Raw genomic sequence first — 19,264 nt, 5'->3', positions numbered from 1 at the left:
AGCGACATGCCATAAAATTTTGTTGGCGTTTAGGGAAAAGTGCTGCGGAAACATATGCAATGTTTCAACAGGCATATGCCGATCAAGACAGACTGAGTAGAGCCACAGTATTACCAAGGAGTCATTGAGACTCTGCGCCAGCACGTAGCAAAAAAGAGGCCGCATTGGAAGAACTCCTCGATATTGCATCACGATAACGCACGCTCGCATACCGCGCGGGCTTTTCAGGATTACGCGACGAAGAGAAAAATAGAAATTTTCCCGCATCCAGCATACAGCCCGGACCATGTACCCTGCGACTTTTGGCTATTTCCACTTTTAAAGGCCCCTTTACGTGGTCGTCATTTCATGACGAACAAAGAAGTGATCACCGCAGCGCAAGTTGTTTTCTTCAGTTCGCTACCTGACGACGAATTTTCAAAGACATTAACAAAGTGGCAGGAGCGTATGGACGCTTGCTTAGCTGTCAATGGTGCCTATTTTGAAAAAAGATGTACGTCTACTCGATATGGCTGATTCTGAATAAAAAAATTGTGGTTTGTAATTTATTTTGTTTCATTTTAATGATTCTTGGAGGGGTTCATGAACATGCATGTCTTTTAACTGCTACGCAGTCACGACTTTTTAACCTATTACGCTCATTTTGGTCTCAATCGGCAGCTAATGAACCAAATTTTCACCCTAGTACATTTGCTAGCCAATGGAGGTCGCTGTTTTCCTATACAGGAATTAGTCTCACCTTCTCTGCGACAGCCGTGTATAATGTGATTTGCGAATTTTGTTCTTGATTAATAAAGGGAGATTGAACAAATTTAACATCAAGTACTTTTTACTGATTTTGCCTTCCTTGTAAGAGAACGATTGAAACTGATTTTCAAAAGGGTACATGAAATTGTAAATTTCATAAATGGTGTCTGACGAGACAAATTGTAAGAGGTTCTGGGGTTCCAATCGAGAGGGGGGATCGGATTACACTTTCCTATTATAGTTAAGCTTTCCTTCAAATCAAACACACGAAGCACTTCAGAATCAAAACAAGAGAAGCTCTAATTTCTTCTAGGAAGTTAGTTTGTTGGGAAGTGCCCAAACTTATGTTAATAAAGCAAAATTTAACTCGTAAAGATTAGGTTTTTCTTAAATATTTGCACTACTTAGTTCTGGTTTGCTCTACTTATTTTGTTTAACAGAACCACGTGTAACATTTTATGAGTGATTTGTGAACGTTGTCATGCCTTAAGTATTTGCACAAACTCGTATGTAGATTACCTACTCGACGAGTGAAAGTTGTCGTGCACGCGTTTCGTTTTTCCAAAGAGTGCATCGACACGTATGCCGTGCCTGCGTTGTTCGTGAGGCTGAAACACTTTCGGCAATAACCACCCCACGTGTTGGATGCAGATAATGTACTCCCGACCACTCTAAGCGCACAGTTTATTCCCAATCGATACTCCTTGCAACTTTATCCCTTGTTCCGCCTTAAGACATGCGACTGCCTTCGGGAAAAGAAAGAGAAATGTGTCTTGAGTTTATCGCAAAATGGTGAGTCATTCTTGGCGAACGTCTGCAGAAGAATGTTACTTTATCGATATATAAAGTGCGTTTACACCATAGCAAAAAATATTTCTTTTCATAAAATAGTCTGTGGAGGTTATTGCACGGAAACCGGCAAGAAGAAATGCATAGAGGTGGATCAGTCAGAGGCTTTTCTGTTGGGGAATTTTTGCGTGACCGTTAGGTTTGAGCAACGCGCTTGCACTTGTGGAGGACAGTGCCGATCTCTGTGGCGGAGTGGTTAGCACAGCGCGCTACGACGCCAGCGGTACCGGGTTCAAATCTCGGCCTGAGCATGGGTGTTCTTTGTGAGTGTTCCTGCATCAATTTCATCATATCATCACTCATCCTCACCTTCGCGAATAGTCAAAAGTGGCTGCAATGCGAAGTAAAATAAACCAAATCAATCATTGTGAAGGTCAGCAAAGCGTTCCGTGCGGTGCGAGCCTCCCGCCTGCATATTGTAAATCAAGTCCTGTAAGCAGCAGAGCAACAGCGAACGAACCATATGCGTTACGAGGTGAAATACTGCTAGAAAAGGCGCATCACTTTCACTGTAAGTTCCGCTTTAAACGAAAGCATTTTCCTTAGCATTTTTCTTAACATTTATGCCATGGCCAACATGCTAGCGTGTAAAGTGAAAAATGTTATGTCAGTTCAAATTCCGGCATATTTCATGGCATTTCTCAAGGATAGGATCCGTCCTATTTCCGTAGCATTTTTCGTAGAATAACCAATCACAAGCGACCTTTGGGTCACGAGTGCAGATGTAAGGGCGGCCGCGAGAGATGTAAACAATGTATCACTTCACATTTTTAAAAGCCGATAACTATTCAACCGAGTGGAATAGCGTTTCGTATAAAATGGAATTAGGTAGGTACAGATCAATACGACGTTTACTGTACACGTATGAGAGAAAATTTTAGCTGTTTAAATTGTAAACACCGTGCACTCACCTAGGGCCGGCGCTAGTCATTTCGCCGCCCTGGGCGATCGCGGCAGATGCCGCTCCATTTCAATAACCCCCTTCCCTCCCCTCGTCATTTCGCAGCAACGGGAAATTGAAATATTCCTAAGTTAAAATTCAAACTATAAAATAAATACTGTTACACAATTGAACAAACAGATGTCTCGACCACAGCAAAACTTTAAAAAATGTGACACTAAATTACATTTTATGCCATTAAACGTATCTTAAATTTAACAAGTATTGGAAAAGAAATGCTTTGAAGATTTGACCTTTTATTTTTACCGTTGAAAGCTTATGATATGATTCGATTTTGATTGTTAATACAGTCCTAAAAATAATAAAAACTATAAAAACGTAGGTTTTAAGTGTAACCAAAGCGAAACAAAATATCCTCTTCCAATGTGTACTTAGACTCCTACACTGAAATATAGTGATAAATAATTATAGTTGTTAAATATACGTTAATTAATTGAAGGAAACTAATGTCTCAGTCAACTGGTGCTCTATGGATAACATCGCTAGGCCATTCAATCGCGTTTCAGACTTGGTTGACCGAAAAACTTTCTTCGCCACTTGCCACGGTTACCGGCAAAATTAACGACGTTCGAAGGCTCACATTAGGCTCAAAATCATGACCCTTTATCAGTTTTAAGGTCTCCTTTGGTGCACTATTGTGTTTTATTATAGCGTAAAGTACTTTCAGATCATCTTTTAAATCAGTAGGGTAAATATATATTTAGAGCCATGCGTAAATAAACAGGCACTTTTGAGACAAAAGATCAGATGCATGGGCGTCACCAGAATTTTTTATAGGGGCTGTCAGGCCATTGATTAAACTTGAATGGTAGAAATCATAACAATAATAATTATTATTGTTATTGTATTGATTATTATGATATAATAGCTATTACAAACCAATGAAAATGAATCCACTTTATTCCAAATTTATTATTATATCCTTGGGGAGAGACTTGTAATCGATCCACCGAATTAGTGAATATCCAGCATAACTCTTTTCATTATATTTTTTCACTTCATACAGGTAGTGTACTGAAATGCATAGCTATTTTATTTTGTTGTTAATTTTTGCATAACTTGTCCAAGGAAAAAATAAAAAATTGATAAAATTTTAGTAATAAAGTTTTGTTATTTGACCTCACCCCCATAGAACTGATAGAACTCCTTTTTTGGAATTTTGAAAACTGCATAACCATTTATTATTTTGATTTAAATGGTAAAATATGAAAACATAATCTTGTTAATGCATTTTACACTCATTGTTTTCGATCTGACTCAGTTTTTACTTTGGTTATTCTGTTTGAATATTAACTGGTCGTTATTTCTTTAATTAACAATAAAAAATAACGAGCTACAGATCTGACAAATCTTTTTTCCAAATTGAAATAAACTATGCCAATTTCTAGGGGTAATCGATGGACCAGTTCGACCCCCTCCCGACGCCGATGTTCAGATGGCATGTCTTTAAGCTTACTAATACCATACAAGAAATCGAAAAATTCACTATGATGTTCAAGCTGGTCAAATCTCTTCGAGCTAAAATAATCACGCCTAGGACATTGTAATAAAAATCAACTTTGTACCGTGTTGGTGGATCTTCAACAGTTTCGTCATACTGAAACTGTTTCTTCCTCTTTCGATTTCGGACCTGTACAGTATTGCCTATCTTTGGATCGTCTGTAACAAAATTTGATGCCAATTCATTCGCATCAACTAAGTAACTTAGAAACTAACACCATCTATCACATCGAGATTAATGTCTTGTAGACATTTGCTCACTACATTTATGTGGAGTAAAATTGAGCCTATTTCGAACAAATTTTATCAGTAATATTATGACTTCCAAGTTTTCAATAGACTTATTTTATCTTCTCTTCCAATTTTGCCGCCCTAAAAATTTGCCGCTCTGGGCAGTGGCACTGTTCGCACCCCCACCCCCCTCCTTCCGCCTGCCCTGCGACTCACCATAGAAGGTGTAACTCGACGTGCCTTTCGTGCTGCATATATTATACATTGTGTAGCTAACAGAAATGTTACATGAAATGCTTCCGTGTAAAGTACTATCTGCTATACATTTTTTGGAAGCATTCACATAGCATTTATGCTAACACAAATGCTAAAGAAATGCTTCCTTCTGAAGCGAGCTCACGAATTAGATGACGAGAGATTTTCCTATTAACGTATGCGACCCACGTCGTTTCTTCCTTTCTGTTCTTTTAAAACGCTACAGTAGATGAAAGTGACCAAAGTAGGACCCCGTTTTGAATTTCATCCCTGGTGTCATTATGGCATATTATTTCTATTAGAATTTAATAAAATAGGTTCTTTGATATGTGTGCTAAAGTTTTGAGTAACTTAATCCACTTTAAAGCGCATGATGCTTTGCCAGTAAGCGTTTGTGTAAAAAGGGACGAAAAGTAAGAACGGAGAAAAAGTGGCCAAAGTCGGATCCCTCCTTTAACAAGTTCCAAAAATTGTAAAAGACGCAAAAAAAATTTAAATATATGATATGTAGTAAGTGAATTACATTTATTGAGCTTGCATAAAGAATATACAGTAGATGTAAAAAAGTAGTATATTTAATATAGACTACCAATATCCTAACTGCATCAATTGCCCTTTCTATTTGTTGGACATCCCACCTTCTCCCACCTGCATTGCCTTTTACCTTGAACATCTGAAACAATATGTAAAAAGACTTTACTAACGAGTAACGACCCTTTGCTTCAATTACAATTGTAATGTTATGCAGCCCGACCCTGTGGCCGAGTGGTTAGCACATCGCGCTGCGACGCCTAGGGTCCCGGGTTCGAATCCCGGTCGGGCTTGGTTGTTTGTGAATGTCCATTCATCAATTTCATCATTTCATCACTCATCCCCATCTTCGCAAATTAGCCAAGAGGCACAAAACGCGAAGTAAAATAAACTAAATCAATCAATCAATCAATCAATGTTATGCATTCATTGAGGGGTCCTACTTAGGGCATTTTACTCGTGGAGTCTTATTGTTTATACAATAAAACCGCACGTATCTTCAAACAAACCATTACCATAATTTCAAAGTACAATACTTACTAGTGTCTAAATTGTAACAAGATTGCTACTTACCTCTCTCTCAATTAGCAAAATTCCCACTGTTGTGCACCGATGTACAAACTTTCGTTCACACAAAAACAAGTCATGGCGGACTACAGCACGTGATACTTGCACGTTACTGCTGATACCTTCCCTACACAATCTTTTCGTTATTCTTGACGTGTTTCGCCCATTGCCACCACTTGGCAGCACCCACTTACGGAAACAGGAAGGGGGTCCGGCTTAGGGAATGGGGTCCAGGTTTGGTTATTTTCCTCTACTGTTACTCGCTGTGCAGTCCACGCGTTCATATGAGATACGGCTGGATTACACGTTCTATCAAACTTACTCAAAGATTGTAGATTTTTGCACGTTAGTAGATTTTTAAATAATGTCAAGGTCAAAGCTACCATGTAAGACTAATAGATTACATGAAACCGTTAATATTATAATACTACTACTATTAAAAATATAGTATCTTTACGTGAAGTCACCTAACCGTTTGTTGAAAATCTCATCTTAGGATAACTTTCTAAGGTAAGTAACGAATCGCAGGAGGCATGTCTTACCTGACAGTGTCGAACATGGTGACCAAGCTGAGCAGCGTGGTAACGAGGAGGACCATTCGGCCGGGGACCACCTCGGGGATGACCACGAAGCCTCCCCACGACATGATGACGAACAGCGAGCTCGGGAGGTACGTCTCCAGGAGATGGCTGCGGATCTCTCGGCTCAGGTCGATCATCAGCCGCGCCGTCGAGTGGTTCCCTGAAACAATCAGAGACAATTCCAATAATTCTCCGAATGTTAGTGGCAATAGAATTAGCAATGCTAAAAGCATTAGACAAGAGATACCTCCAGATGAAAATTATGTACAGGGCGTTTCATTTTGAATGCACAGGGCGAAATCGTGGATAAAATTAATTACATAATAATAATATTATGTCAGTAATAACAACTATAAGCTAAATATTCCTCTTATTATTACTCGTATCATATCCTTGGATTAACCTTTACTCGAAACACTAGCACAAGGGTGCTAATTTTTACAGATTCCAAACCATTAATGCACTGCTAACTGCCTTTTTTAACCCGAAGGTTTATGGCTGCAGCAACAGAAGCCTTCCATCTGTCCCTATCCTGGGCAAGATCAATCCAATCTTTTCCATCCTTACCGATTCCAGGGCTGGATTAAGACGAAATTGGGCCTGATGCTTGAAATCTTCGGTGAACAATGAACACAACGACGTTATAGTTACGTCACAACGCAAAGAGTAATAGTAACTGTATAATAAGTAACGCTGTGTCTAGGCGTCCGAAATTGGGTCTCCAAATTTCATTCTAAGATTTATTTTCAGGTTAATATAGCAAAAGAAAACTGTTCAGCTTTCGGAAAATTCTCGTCTGTTTTGATGTGGGCCTATTTCAGGAATGGGCCTAATGCTGCAGCATCAATAGCACCCACCTTAATCCGGCCTTGGCCGATTCCCTTACGTCTGTCTCAAAAATAAAAATACAAAATAATAGATATCATTCTCATATTTTGTTATATCTTTTACCCATCTCAAGAAGGAATATTTTTGGAAGTTAATAATTGTACTTAATATATTACAAAGAAACGCGTTGTTACTTGTAGAATAGAACAGAGATAAATAAGTCAAATATGTAGTTTAACTTTTCGTAAAAGTTACAGTTTTGTCGTAATAAATGGCCGCAATTAATTATGTTGCAGAGGAGCTATGTATTCCTGTTTCACGTGAATATGAAGGAAGACTTATAAATAATATTAATACCTGCATACAACAAGCATGGGGAGTGTCGAATCCTCTTCTGGCTCAGGTCTGAATATCGCTAGTGCTTTATTTTGTGTAGGTACTGTATTCTAAAATAACTACTTTTGAACGTAATGTAAATACAATTGGATATATTTTCAATTAAAAATTTTGGTTGGGTGGTGAGAAGAAGAGTTGCAGTAGACCGTAGACATTTGGTACAAATTGTTTGCTGCTCTGAATAAGTTCTCATTGGTTGGTCACTTCCCACTGTGATTGTTCCCAGTATTGGTTGCTTCTAAACCGAAGTCTCTATATTAATTGTGGTGGAATGAGTTTTCAGAATAGAACTATATAGGTACGTAAAGTTAATGACCTAAAAAATCTAAAATAAATACATGTAAAATTACCTTAATAATAAGGTTATATAGTAATGTTATTAAAAATGATTCACAAATGTTAAAAAATGACCTGTAAAGTTACTTAATTTTTAAAATGTAAGCTTGAATCTTTCATAAATGACAATAGCGTCATGGTGCATGTTATAATCCTCTACGTCTCTTGTTTCCCCTTTAATACTAAAGAAGTGAGACGAGGATTGTCTTATCGGCGTAGTGGAACGTAATGATCATATATTAGGTACTTAAATTATTCAATTTAAACTTAATATTCTTTAACACATATTCTTTATTACAAATAATATTATTACTTATACTTTCCAAATTTAGTTAACTCAACAGAAATTTTTATGGATTATATCCCCGTTAAACTAGTACAGTTTGTCCCATTTGATTGTCACCAGTCAGTCAGTAACGGATACACGAGTCTGAGCCAATCGCAGCCTCGCCTAAAACCTCCACAGCCAACATGACCAGGAGCAATCCACCTAAAAAAAATTAAAACAAAAACAAATTCCTTTTCTTGCTCTTTTAAGAACTCAAAATAACTCCCTTAACTTTAGGTAAATTACACCCGGCCATGCAGGCCCCAAAAGGGTGATACACGGTAATGCAGTATACTCAGCCTGTCCAGCCTGTGTCCAGTCCGTCCAAAGTGTATCTCAGTCGGTAAGGATCTGCCACGCTAAACTTCTCGCTCGCCCAGCGCAGAAGCCCAGCCAATGGCATAACCTTCCTGAGTCACCTGTCTATTGAGTCTCAATACGTCATTCATGAGTAATATTACACTATGGGCTTACAATGTGCAAAAAAAAACTTGAAATATTCGACATAGCAGGATGTTTGGTGGTTCAAACTAATAAGGTTAACTATAAAAAACAGGATTTGGGACGTTGAGGGACGAGGTCCTCCAACCTCCTCTCGCCTCTCTCACAACCTCACCTTCTCTCTCAGTTTTTTTTTCTTTTCCTTCGTTGTTTGCATATCGAGCTTAGGTTTTTTTTTTTCTTTTTCTGAGAGCGGTTTCGTCCCAATTATGGATTATGGAAATCAGAAAGAGGTTATTCATTATGCAGGTAAAGAGATTTACAGCTTGGTAAATAGGTGAGGACAGGGAAAGGAGAGTGGGTTCTATACCTTGATGCCTATGTTATAAACCAAGGTGTATGTACTAATTAGTTATGACTCAGAAAGAGAATATATGAATAAAAAGAAAATAAGCAGTAAGTTAAGATGTTCAAAATGTAATAAGTATTTACTAAATTAGTCCTTAGACTAAGTGTTAGGTCTTCTAAATTTATTTGACTGTGTAATCTAATATATATTAGATACACTTTAATAGAGAAAATATTATAATATAATAATATGATAGATTATGTAAAATACAAGATATAAATATATACAAGGAAATAACAGTGTACAGATAAATAGATAATATATGCATTACAGGTCCTTGGACCTAAAGCTTCCCGAAAACAAGGGAATTACCCAAGGAAGGACTTTCCCGAAGTATGGGAAGTTCCAGTCTTGTAGTCATCCTGGCTTCTGGTGGCTTCTTGGCTTCTGGTAACTTCCTTCTAACCTGGGTGGCACACAGGGAGCCCTAAGGCACCATTGGCACTGGAGCTCTGGATGGATCATTCGGCTGTGGATTCAATCTGGCTTCTTGGTGTAACCTTAACTCTTGAGGGTTCCATAATTTCTTCTTCATTTTCAATCTACTCCCTACTCTTCAAGGCAGTGGAAGATGTTTGGAAGTCGGACTTCTTGAATAGATGATATGATAAAATTCCTTATCCTTTCACCTTCGGCTTCCCTGAGGGAATTCCAAGGGAAGAATAGTTCCCAACAAGGGAGTTCTAAGTTCTTAAGTTGTCTTTGTCCATGACATTCATTCAAACTTCTTCCGTTCTAATACAGCACTTGAATCCCTCGAAGTTTTATCCGGTTAAATCTTCAAAAGGGTCTAGAGCCAAGTTGGCAATTCCACACTCACACGAGCCTCAATCTAAGAGCACTTTGCATACAGTTCTTCCAATTCAGACTTATCACTTAAGATCACTCAGTTCCGTTATTGTCTCGGGGCCAAATAGTCCGGCACCCACCGATTTCACTTTGATCTACTTGACGTAATATAAAATTTCCGTCTGTTTATGCAAGAGGGACCTTCATAAAATCTAGTCTAACACTGTTCAGGGGATTCTGTCCTGACTGATCTCCTTGTCATTGATCTAGTATGGATTGTTCTCACATATGTAGGAACAGACGAAACTTCATTTTGTTGCGACGAGGATCTGACACTATAATTAAGTTCTTCCATATATGAAATTTCAGCAGATAGTTTATTTAGAATATTAAACTTAATTTGGCTGTCAAAAATTGTCTCCTTATTGAACTGGCCTAGGTTACGTCTAAGTTCACTCACATATCTTGAGGCGTGTTCCTTACACTTTAGCACCTTATGTTCGGGTGTGTCCAGTTCGCCACAGTTATCACAGGTGTCGCTATTTCTCAGGTTGAATCTCCTGAGATACATTTTAAAGGGCCCATGCCCTGTTATAAAGTGTGTGAGACCTTTGGATGGTTTAAAGTATACCCACTTGTTCCTCTTACCAATGGTCGTTATGAAATTCCTAGTACGTATTGAAGCATCTTGTCTCCATTCGTGCTCCCACCTATTTGCGAAGAAGGCTTTAACCTCTTGCTTCCTCATAATATTAATATGATGTTTCGCAAGGAAGTTCTGTCCCGTTCCTTTGGTAATCCAATACTTGGTAGCCGCCTGCTGAACCTCAATGTCCAGGGGAAGGACCCCAGCAATCGCAATAAGTGAGAGAGTTGGAGTGGTTTTAAAACCTCCCAAGATCCGAAGAAGGACGTTGCGCTGCGCTGATCTAAGTTTGGACTTCACCCGTTCTTCAAAAGCTATATTAGCCCAGGTGCTGGCAGCGTATGTTATAATTGAGAGAAAAATCGCTTTATAATAAATCAATGCGATATCAAAAGGAACCTTGAAGACTGTATTCCCCATGCTCAACGTTCGATGTAACTCCGTCTTTGCTTTTTCTATAACGTAGTCAACGTGCGACCTAAATCTTAAACCGGAGTCAATATATACTCCTAGGTATTTAAGGGACTTAACATTCCGAATTGGTCTACCATTAAGTTTTACACTAGGAGATCTCATAAGCTTCCCCTTTAGTAATACTGAGAGAGTTTTATGAGTTGCAATGGTAAGTTTTGCCTTGCAACACCAAGCATCTAACTGTGTTAAAAGATTCATAGCCTTTAGTTCCAGTTCTCTTCTACTGTTGGCACCTACCATGATCATCAGATCATCTGCGTAAGCAATTGCTCCAATGGATAAGGGATTCTCATTCAGTTCTTCTAGCAGCGGTTCTATGGTGATGTTCCATAACTTGGGGCCTAATACGGAGCCCTGGGGACATCCTTTATTGACTTCACGATGGACACTCTGATCCTGCCAAACGTAGTTGACCCCTCTGTTATTTAGATAATCACTGATCACGTTATAAAGAGCTGTTGGGAGATCAAGTTCCCTCAATGTAGCGAGTGTAAAGGGCCACCATACGTTGTCAAAAGCTCCTTTTATATCAGCAGCTATTCCAAGTACGTACTTGTACGTGGATTCATGGACTGTTCTCTTAACATGGTTAATAGCATCCTCCGTTGACAGTCCTCTGCTAAATCCATATTGCCTTTGTGGTGTGCCTCTGAGGAGCTCTCTTTCCTCTATCCTTTTAAGCAGTAGTTTTTCTAGGATCTTCCCAAAAGTGTCCAGCAGGCATATTGGTCTATAAGATTTGACGTCAGTTCGATCTTTATTTTTATTCTTCAGTATTAGGGTTAGATTGGCTTCTTTCCAGCATGCTGGAAAGACACCCTTTATTAAACATAGGTTGTAGATCTGTTGAAGATGATACGATATCTCATTCTTAGAAATCTTAACTAATTCATTCGGGACTGCATCCGGCCCAGACGCTTTCTTCGGCTTTAATTTATCTATAACAGAAGCCACCTCCTCAAACGTAAAGGGTAACAAAAGAGTCTTTGATGTATATATTTGATTTCTTCTTCTGCTTCTTATTTCAGCTTGTATATCATTATCATCTTGGGGATAATCCAATGGAAGAAGATGTTCCATAAGGTAACTCACCGTTTCCTCCCAATCTTTAGTATACTCACCATTTTGTTTCTTAATTGTTGTGAGTATTATTGATTGCTTTAACTTGCCAGTCACCATCCTATAAGGAAAACTCCACGGATCTCGAGCCAATTCTCTTTTAACAAAGTTCGCCCAGGATTTCTGCTTATGTTGTTTTAGCAAGTTATTATACCTCCACTTGGAGTCCCTATATTTCTCTAGGAAAAACTGCTTATCTCGGAATGTCTTCGCCTGTTGATATGATTTCCTTAGTTTTCTGGTTGTTTGTCTTCTTTTTAACAAGTAATCAGGCCACATGTTAGTGTTTTTGCGGTTTCCAATCTTAATTTTTGCTACTTCCATTTTTAAGATGGAATCCATTACTTTATAGAGTTCTTTGATTCCTTCTTCCAAGTTCGTTAATTCCTTCCGGGGCAATTCTGAACTTATGTGTCTTCTTATATTTGCCCAGTCTGTCTTCATCCAATTTACTCTATGGTATTGTGTGTTCCGCTTTTTACAACCTTTATTTTGTATTGTTATTCTAATGAGATTATGATCGCTTACAGTCTCATTATCAAAAATCTTCCAGTCTATATTATTTACTGCTCCTTTTCGATTTGTTATGCTGATATCAATATTAGATTCTGCACCCTGTCTATTCTTAAACGTAGGTATGTTTGATTCTCTGTTTAATATTATTAAGTCTTTTAATGCGATACTGTCCTCCATTAGTCGACCCTTATCATCAGTTGTCTTACTGTGCCATAATTTTGATTTGGCATTACTGTCAATTGCTATGAGTATCTGTTTTGTTGAGTAGCAATCAATTATTTGTTCCATGACGTTAAGGAACGGGATAATTGGATCTTTGTATTGACAGTATATACTGAGGAAAATCCAAACCGAACTCCCAGTGTCTATTTCAGCCACTTGGCAATGTGTTGACGACAGGTTTTTATTCCAATGCACTCTGTAATTATTATTAAGTACAATTATCGCTGCTTGCGGTTCATTTCCATGAATTAAGATTTTAGCTGTCGTTGGGAATCCAACTATTGCACCTTTGACCTGATAAGGTTCTTGAATGAGTATAAGATCGGTATTTGTCTGTTCACTAATATGTCTAAGTTCTTCGGTAGCCATCTGAGACCTGCCAGCATTTAACTGTAAAATTTTTATGGCTTCACTGTTGTTCCTATAAGATACATTTTGATTGCTAGCCATAGTTAATTTTACTGATTGTCCTTTCCCACAAATCATGAAACGTTGGACAGACCTCTTGATTACAGTTACGCCTTCTATACTTGCAAGGGATACATCTCTTGAAGTTCTTATGTTCCTTACATTCTTGGGTTCTGTGGCTTTCTCCACATCTTTCACATGCTGGTTCCCTCTCGCAGTGCTTATTAACATGACCAAGGTCATGGCAGTTATAGCACCGCGGGATTGAAATAAAATCCTTGGTATTGTGTATCGAGAATGGAAGATAGATCTGCTGTTTGTTCTTAAACATGTTTCTAAAAGTCGGAGTTGTCTCAAGCACAATATGGCTAGCAGCGCCATCCCTCCTACCAGTCCTAAAAGCAAACTTGACATTTTGTTTGAATTCCTGCAGCGAAGTTGATGTTTCAAAGTTGAGAGTATAAATGTTTTCGATTACTTCTTCATCCTGGTAGGACCTTGGCACATCATAAATGATGACCCGAGGATTTCTTTTCTTAATAGGTTCTGATATGATGCCTCTTGACACCAGTTGATTATGTGTTTTCAGTTTTGTAGCTTCTTCCTCGGTTGCCACATCTAGTATTAGAGTATTCCTATTCGATCTTACATTTCCAATCCGTATCTTTTCTTTAGCTGGATCGATATACTTGGTAACGATTTCTTGTATCTCTTTTGGAGATTTATCTTCAGATCTTAGGAAAAGTGTTGCTCTTTGCGTCTTTTTGTTTTGAGCTGGAATGTTCTTTGGAGTATAAGTACTCTGGACAATTTCTGTATACAAGGGCTGGTTATTAAAAAACAGCAAGTACTCCTGAGTTTCTAAATTTGACTTGAAAATTACATAGAATAAAGTTTCTTTCCCGCTTCCTGTCTCTTTGAACTTGAGCCGAAGGAGAAGATGAACAATTTTGGAAGATAGAAACGCAACAAAAGTGGAACAGTCGACCATCAATGAGTAATATGCAGTTAAGAGGACTTAAACCGTGCTTAAAATGCAATAAAACTGCAAATATAGTGAAAAACGTATCAAATGCGAAAACGGATGTAATAAGGGTTCACTAGTATTAATAAATAATAATAATTATAATATTGATTATATGATTACTATTACTTACTGTATTTATATAACAACAACCTGAATTTACTACAAAAATTTCTGCGGATGCCATTACTCCCGTTCTCGGATTTCAAGAGGGTGATTTTTTTTAAGAACAGGATCATGGTGCCGAAAAATTCCACCATTCCTTTCCCAGAATTTCGCACTCCGGCCAATAGAGAACTCCGATGTCTTAAAAAATAATCCCGTCGTGGGTTTCATTTGTTACCTTCGCCGTAGTAAATGATTTGCATCTCAGGATCGGCGATGAAGTTGACGACGTACTTCGGCAGCCTGTAGCCGTCGTCGAAGTCGCTGGGGAAGGAGAGGGGAGGGTCGTCCCTCCACCTGAACGTCATCTCTCGGAGGGTGTACTTGTCTGGAACAAAAAAAGGAAAGGGGGGCATTAGTGTCATTAGCATCCACTGTGAAACGCTGCACAGGAACTGTACATGAGTGTCAATACATTTTCCAGGCATTTATCTGTGCAGTATCCTACTACATTAACGATATAGAAACAGTAAAAGAGGTGGGTGCCACCAAGTAAGTGCATCATCATTTTACAAAATATAAATGTGTGCTTCGGAACAGCGGAGGGTATCCCTGATGCTGTAGATATAACGTCACCATGTAATCAAATAATCAAGGGGTTCCTGTTTCGATCCACGGTGGAGGAACATTGCAAAGCGGTTCTGATCCCACTTTTAACTGTAGATCAATCCTGATTAGCCTATCTGGGCATGGGTGGACTTAAAATGAACTTTTACTTTTTGTGAGCAGCGGTCTTTAACCTTTAATTTAACATGGACCCCTTTAAAAATCTTCAGTTGTTGAGGGCCTCCAGAACTTGACTCAATATTTAAAGGCCTGAAGGCATCAAATGTCCTCAGGGACCGTTTACACAAGTATGCTCATATTTCTGTTATAATAATAATGATGGTGAATTACAAGATTTAGCATCTTATTTATGTATATAAATATTATAATGCCATCTTTTCTTCATTTCAGTGTGAATAATTACATTAAATTTAAGTACAGCAGAAAACTATTGTCATAAATGTATTGTAACTACGCGAGCATTGCTTCAAGCTAATTTTATCTTAAATATTATACAGGGTTAGCCTAAAAGAAATATACAGTTTAAACTCTTTATACATTGAAATTTGTTTGTTACACCAGAAAGCGTTTACCGTATTCTCGCGTCTATAAGCCGCACTTTTTTCCCCCGAAAAGTGGACCAAAAAAATGGGGTGCGGCTTATACACGCGAATGATAAGAAAAGCATGTGCGGCTTATACACAAGATTGAGAAAACATTTGCGGCTTATACACGCGAATGAAAGAAAGTGCAGCTACTGCTAGGATACTAAAATACGTACGTTGATTTGTTATCCGTATCACATAACGGATTCATTCATTCATCAACAGCAAATCCAACAACAATGCATCTGTAGCAGGCTTTGCAACAATATGATATCTTATCTTTAAACTTTTTTTTACAACAATATGATAATATCTTATATTTGAACACGAATTATCCTTACTGTCGTATTGATCTGGAAACCATTCAGTAAAGTGAAGTTGTTAAAGAAGGTTGTGGGCCTGAGGTCAAGGTTGGTACTATCAAAGGGAGGATGTCTGGCAGAAGAATCAGCTACGATGCTCATTTTAAACTTCAAGTGATACGATATGCTGAATGAAATGGCAACAGATCTGCAGCGCGATATTACGATGTGGACGAGTCTAACATTCGTCGATGGAGAAATCAGAAGGAACAACTTGCTGTAATAAGTGGCAAGAGAAATACATTTCGTGGAAAAGGAGCCAAATTTCCACAGGTAGAAGAAGAAGTTTTGGTCTTTGTAAATGAGAGAAGTGCTGGCTATGCTGTAACCGTAGACATGATACGTTTTCAAGCTCGTGAAGTAGCTTCAAAGTTAGACATCAGTCGTCAAGCTTTCCGAGCTAGTGCGGGATGGTGTTCACGTTTTATGCGTAGGAAAAGTTTATCGCTTCGCCGTAGGACAACAATTGCGCAACATTTCCCTGCAGACTTTGATCAGAAAATTGTTAAATTTCACAAATACGTGATTCTAATGCGAAATTCCAATGATTATAGCTCCTCTCAGATCGGCAACGAGGATGAAACACCTATTTACTGGGACATGCCTATGTCCAGCACAGTTGCACCGAGAGGCTCGCACACCGTATCGATCAAGACCCCGGGTGGAGAGAAACAACGATGCACTGAAATGTCGGGTGTTCTCGCGGATGAAAGGAAACTGCCACCGTATGTTGTGATGAAGAGTAAGAATGTGCCAAAGGAGGCATTTCCGCCGGGTATTATCATACGTGCCCAGGACAAAGGATGGATGGAAGAAGAACTGGTATTGGACTGGATGGACAAATTGTGAAATAGAAGGTCTGGTGCATTGCTGAAGCAAAAGTGTTTGCTGGTGTGGGACAGCTTTCGTGGTCACCTAAGAGACAGAATACAGACAAAATTTCAACAGTTGAAAACGGACGTAGCTGTGATTCCTGGGGGTCTAACGTCTGTACTGCAGCCCCTAGACGTTTGTGTAATTTGCTCGTTTAAAGCTGCGTTCCGGCGTCTGTATAATGACTGGATTAGTGCAGGAAACCACGAGCTTACAGCAAGAGGAAAGATCAAACGTCCGACTGTCAAGCAAGTGCGTGAATGGATTCTGGCAGCATGGGAAAATGTAAAGTCGGAGACAATTGTGAAAGGTTTTCTGAAGTGCGGCATATCCAATGCCCTAGATGGTACCCAGGATGAAATGTTGTGGGATGATGATGCTAGTGATGAAGATGACAATACCTCTTGTGCAGAAAATATTTCAACGAGTAGCAGCAACGACAGTGAATAAGGACTTTGAGGACTCAAACTGAATGATACAGTATTAATATGTAGATCATTACGCTAAAATAAAGGTTAAAATACTTTTAAAATACTTACTTGAAATTGGGTACCTACGCAAAAAAAAAAAAAAAAGAGTCAATCGTGCGGCTTATACACGAAAATTTTATTTTCCTGAAATCTAAGGTCAAAAAAGGGCTAATAGACGCGACAATACGGTAGTACTGTTGTATAGAGAGAGTCTTCAAGTTTACGACCTCCGCTTTTCGTTTGTCTTCGTGACGTCAGAGTCACGTGAGCACCCTTGACGTAAGTCTAGCAGTATGGCCGCTAGCCAGGTGGAGAAGGCTTTCTACGTGATTGAATTTGCAAAAACAAATTATGTTACTATCGTGCAGCGTCGTTTTAGAACACGGTACGGTAAATAACCACTCACAAGGGTGTCAATCTACGATTGGAGCAATAAATTTGAGGACACTGGTTGTCTGTGAAAAAAGGAAGTCCTGGAAGAGGAGAAGTGGACTATCGCATTGCTATCTGTCGTGTTACAAAAGGGTCACACATAGAACACTTGCAACTTACCAATGTAAACGTCAGGACGTACTCTTCAAACCACATAAGTACGAGCCCTATTTCAGCCCTATTGTTAAAACTCTTCTTTCTGTAAAACTTTGAAACTGTCTATTTCTTTTAGGCTAACCCTGTACTTCACTCTGTACGAGCGTGTCTTAAACATTGCTTTGAATATAAGTCAACTCACTCCAGCTTATATGTTGCAGAAAGCAATTACTAAGATTAAACTACGTACATGGAGCAACAGCCATTTGGAGTCCGTCTGTCAAATGTATTTTCATTGGGTGACGCGTGGTCGGTGCACCGAATCCAATTGTCGCTTTCTTTCTTTCTACATGCATTGAAAAAGTAATTACTACTTATCACTGGTGTTTTTTTATGTGCAGCCTAGTTTATTCTTTCCAACCCTATCTGTGAAAGATATTTAGTGAAGCATATTAGATAATAAATGTAACTTTGTTAACACTATTTTTGCAGTGGATATAAGAAAAACATGTTAATATATACACTACAAGAGTCACTAATATTATTAAAATGGTAATCTTGTGTAATGTGCTTAAACCTAAATTCAATGTGAAAAACAGTATTTGTGCAATATAAATGAGCTTCTTAAAATAATACGTGAGTGCATTAGGAATACTTACAGCTACTAAAATCCACTGGACATCTTTGCACGTCAAGTGGATAGAGGCCGAAATCCATATCGCATTTCACGATCACGGTGGCCCTATAATTAATAATAAAATATACACAGTGGTATTTATAACAAGGCGAATAGAGACGAGAACAAGACTCACTGACTGTCCGAGAATCCCGCCTCGTTCGAGACAAACTATCTTGAAATTTCTTTTAAAGCAAAATTGCTTTACCCTGTGACTTATTCACGCAATATAAAGAGGTTTTCTGTTGTTTCTTTAAAGTATAGGTTACGATGTGTATAACCTATGAGGCCTCCCCGATGGCGTACTGGTAGCGTCGTTGCCATGTATGGGTCCCGTGTTGGATACCCGGTGGAAGCACATAGTGGTTCGGATCCCACTTTAAGCTCTAGGTCCAGTCCCAATTAGCCTTACTGTGTAAAAAGTGGACTTAAAACACAAACTCAATCAATTAATCAATATAATCCTATGTGTACACACACACACACACACACACACACACGCAAGAGGGTTGTCAATAAAATATTGGTAAAGTCAGATTATTTTCATAACTCCTCCAGCTGGCCGCGCAAGCCCAGTTAGTGAGCCTACCAGTAGTCCAGAGCACGAGCAACAGAGATAGCGATAGGTGCTGGGTAGAGATGACGCCAGCGGCTCGTTTGTTGATTGGTTGCTCCGGGACTTACGACTCGCTCCTAAGCTGCCAATGCAAAACAGCCAGAGATGTTACGAAAGTAATCTCACTCTAACACAGGTCGTTCAACAACTTAATTGAACTAACATGCAATATTCCATTACATCCCTCTAATATAATCAGTGGCGAAGTCCTGGACCTTTTGCCAAATGTGTGGAAGCCATTGGATGCTATAAGTGGGGTTTCTTG

General features: G+C 38.8%; 1 protein-coding gene across 1 annotated transcript in view; it reads right to left on the bottom strand.

Annotated features, from left to right (window-relative positions):
* LOC145992021 (glycine receptor subunit alpha-2-like) overlaps positions 1–19,264 on the bottom strand; it is a 163,120-nt gene that overhangs the window by 16,093 nt on the left and 127,763 nt on the right. Inside the window, exons 5-7 of the mRNA XM_083128035.1 lie at positions 18,367–18,449; positions 14,502–14,651; positions 6,184–6,382 (exon numbers count right to left, since the gene is read on the bottom strand). Of these exons, the coding sequence (XP_082984161.1) occupies positions 6,184–6,382; positions 14,502–14,651; positions 18,367–18,449 (432 nt within the window). The remainder of the gene's footprint in view (positions 1–6,183; positions 6,383–14,501; positions 14,652–18,366; positions 18,450–19,264) is intronic.

The sequence above is a fragment of the Lepisma saccharinum genome, chromosome 9 (genome assembly GCF_977018435.1).
Source record: "Lepisma saccharinum chromosome 9, izLepSacc3.1, whole genome shotgun sequence".
Classification (NCBI taxonomy): Eukaryota; Metazoa; Arthropoda; class Insecta; order Zygentoma; family Lepismatidae; genus Lepisma; species Lepisma saccharinum.
Note: the sequence above shows the minus strand (reverse complement) of the source record. Positions and strands in the feature narration are given on the sequence as shown.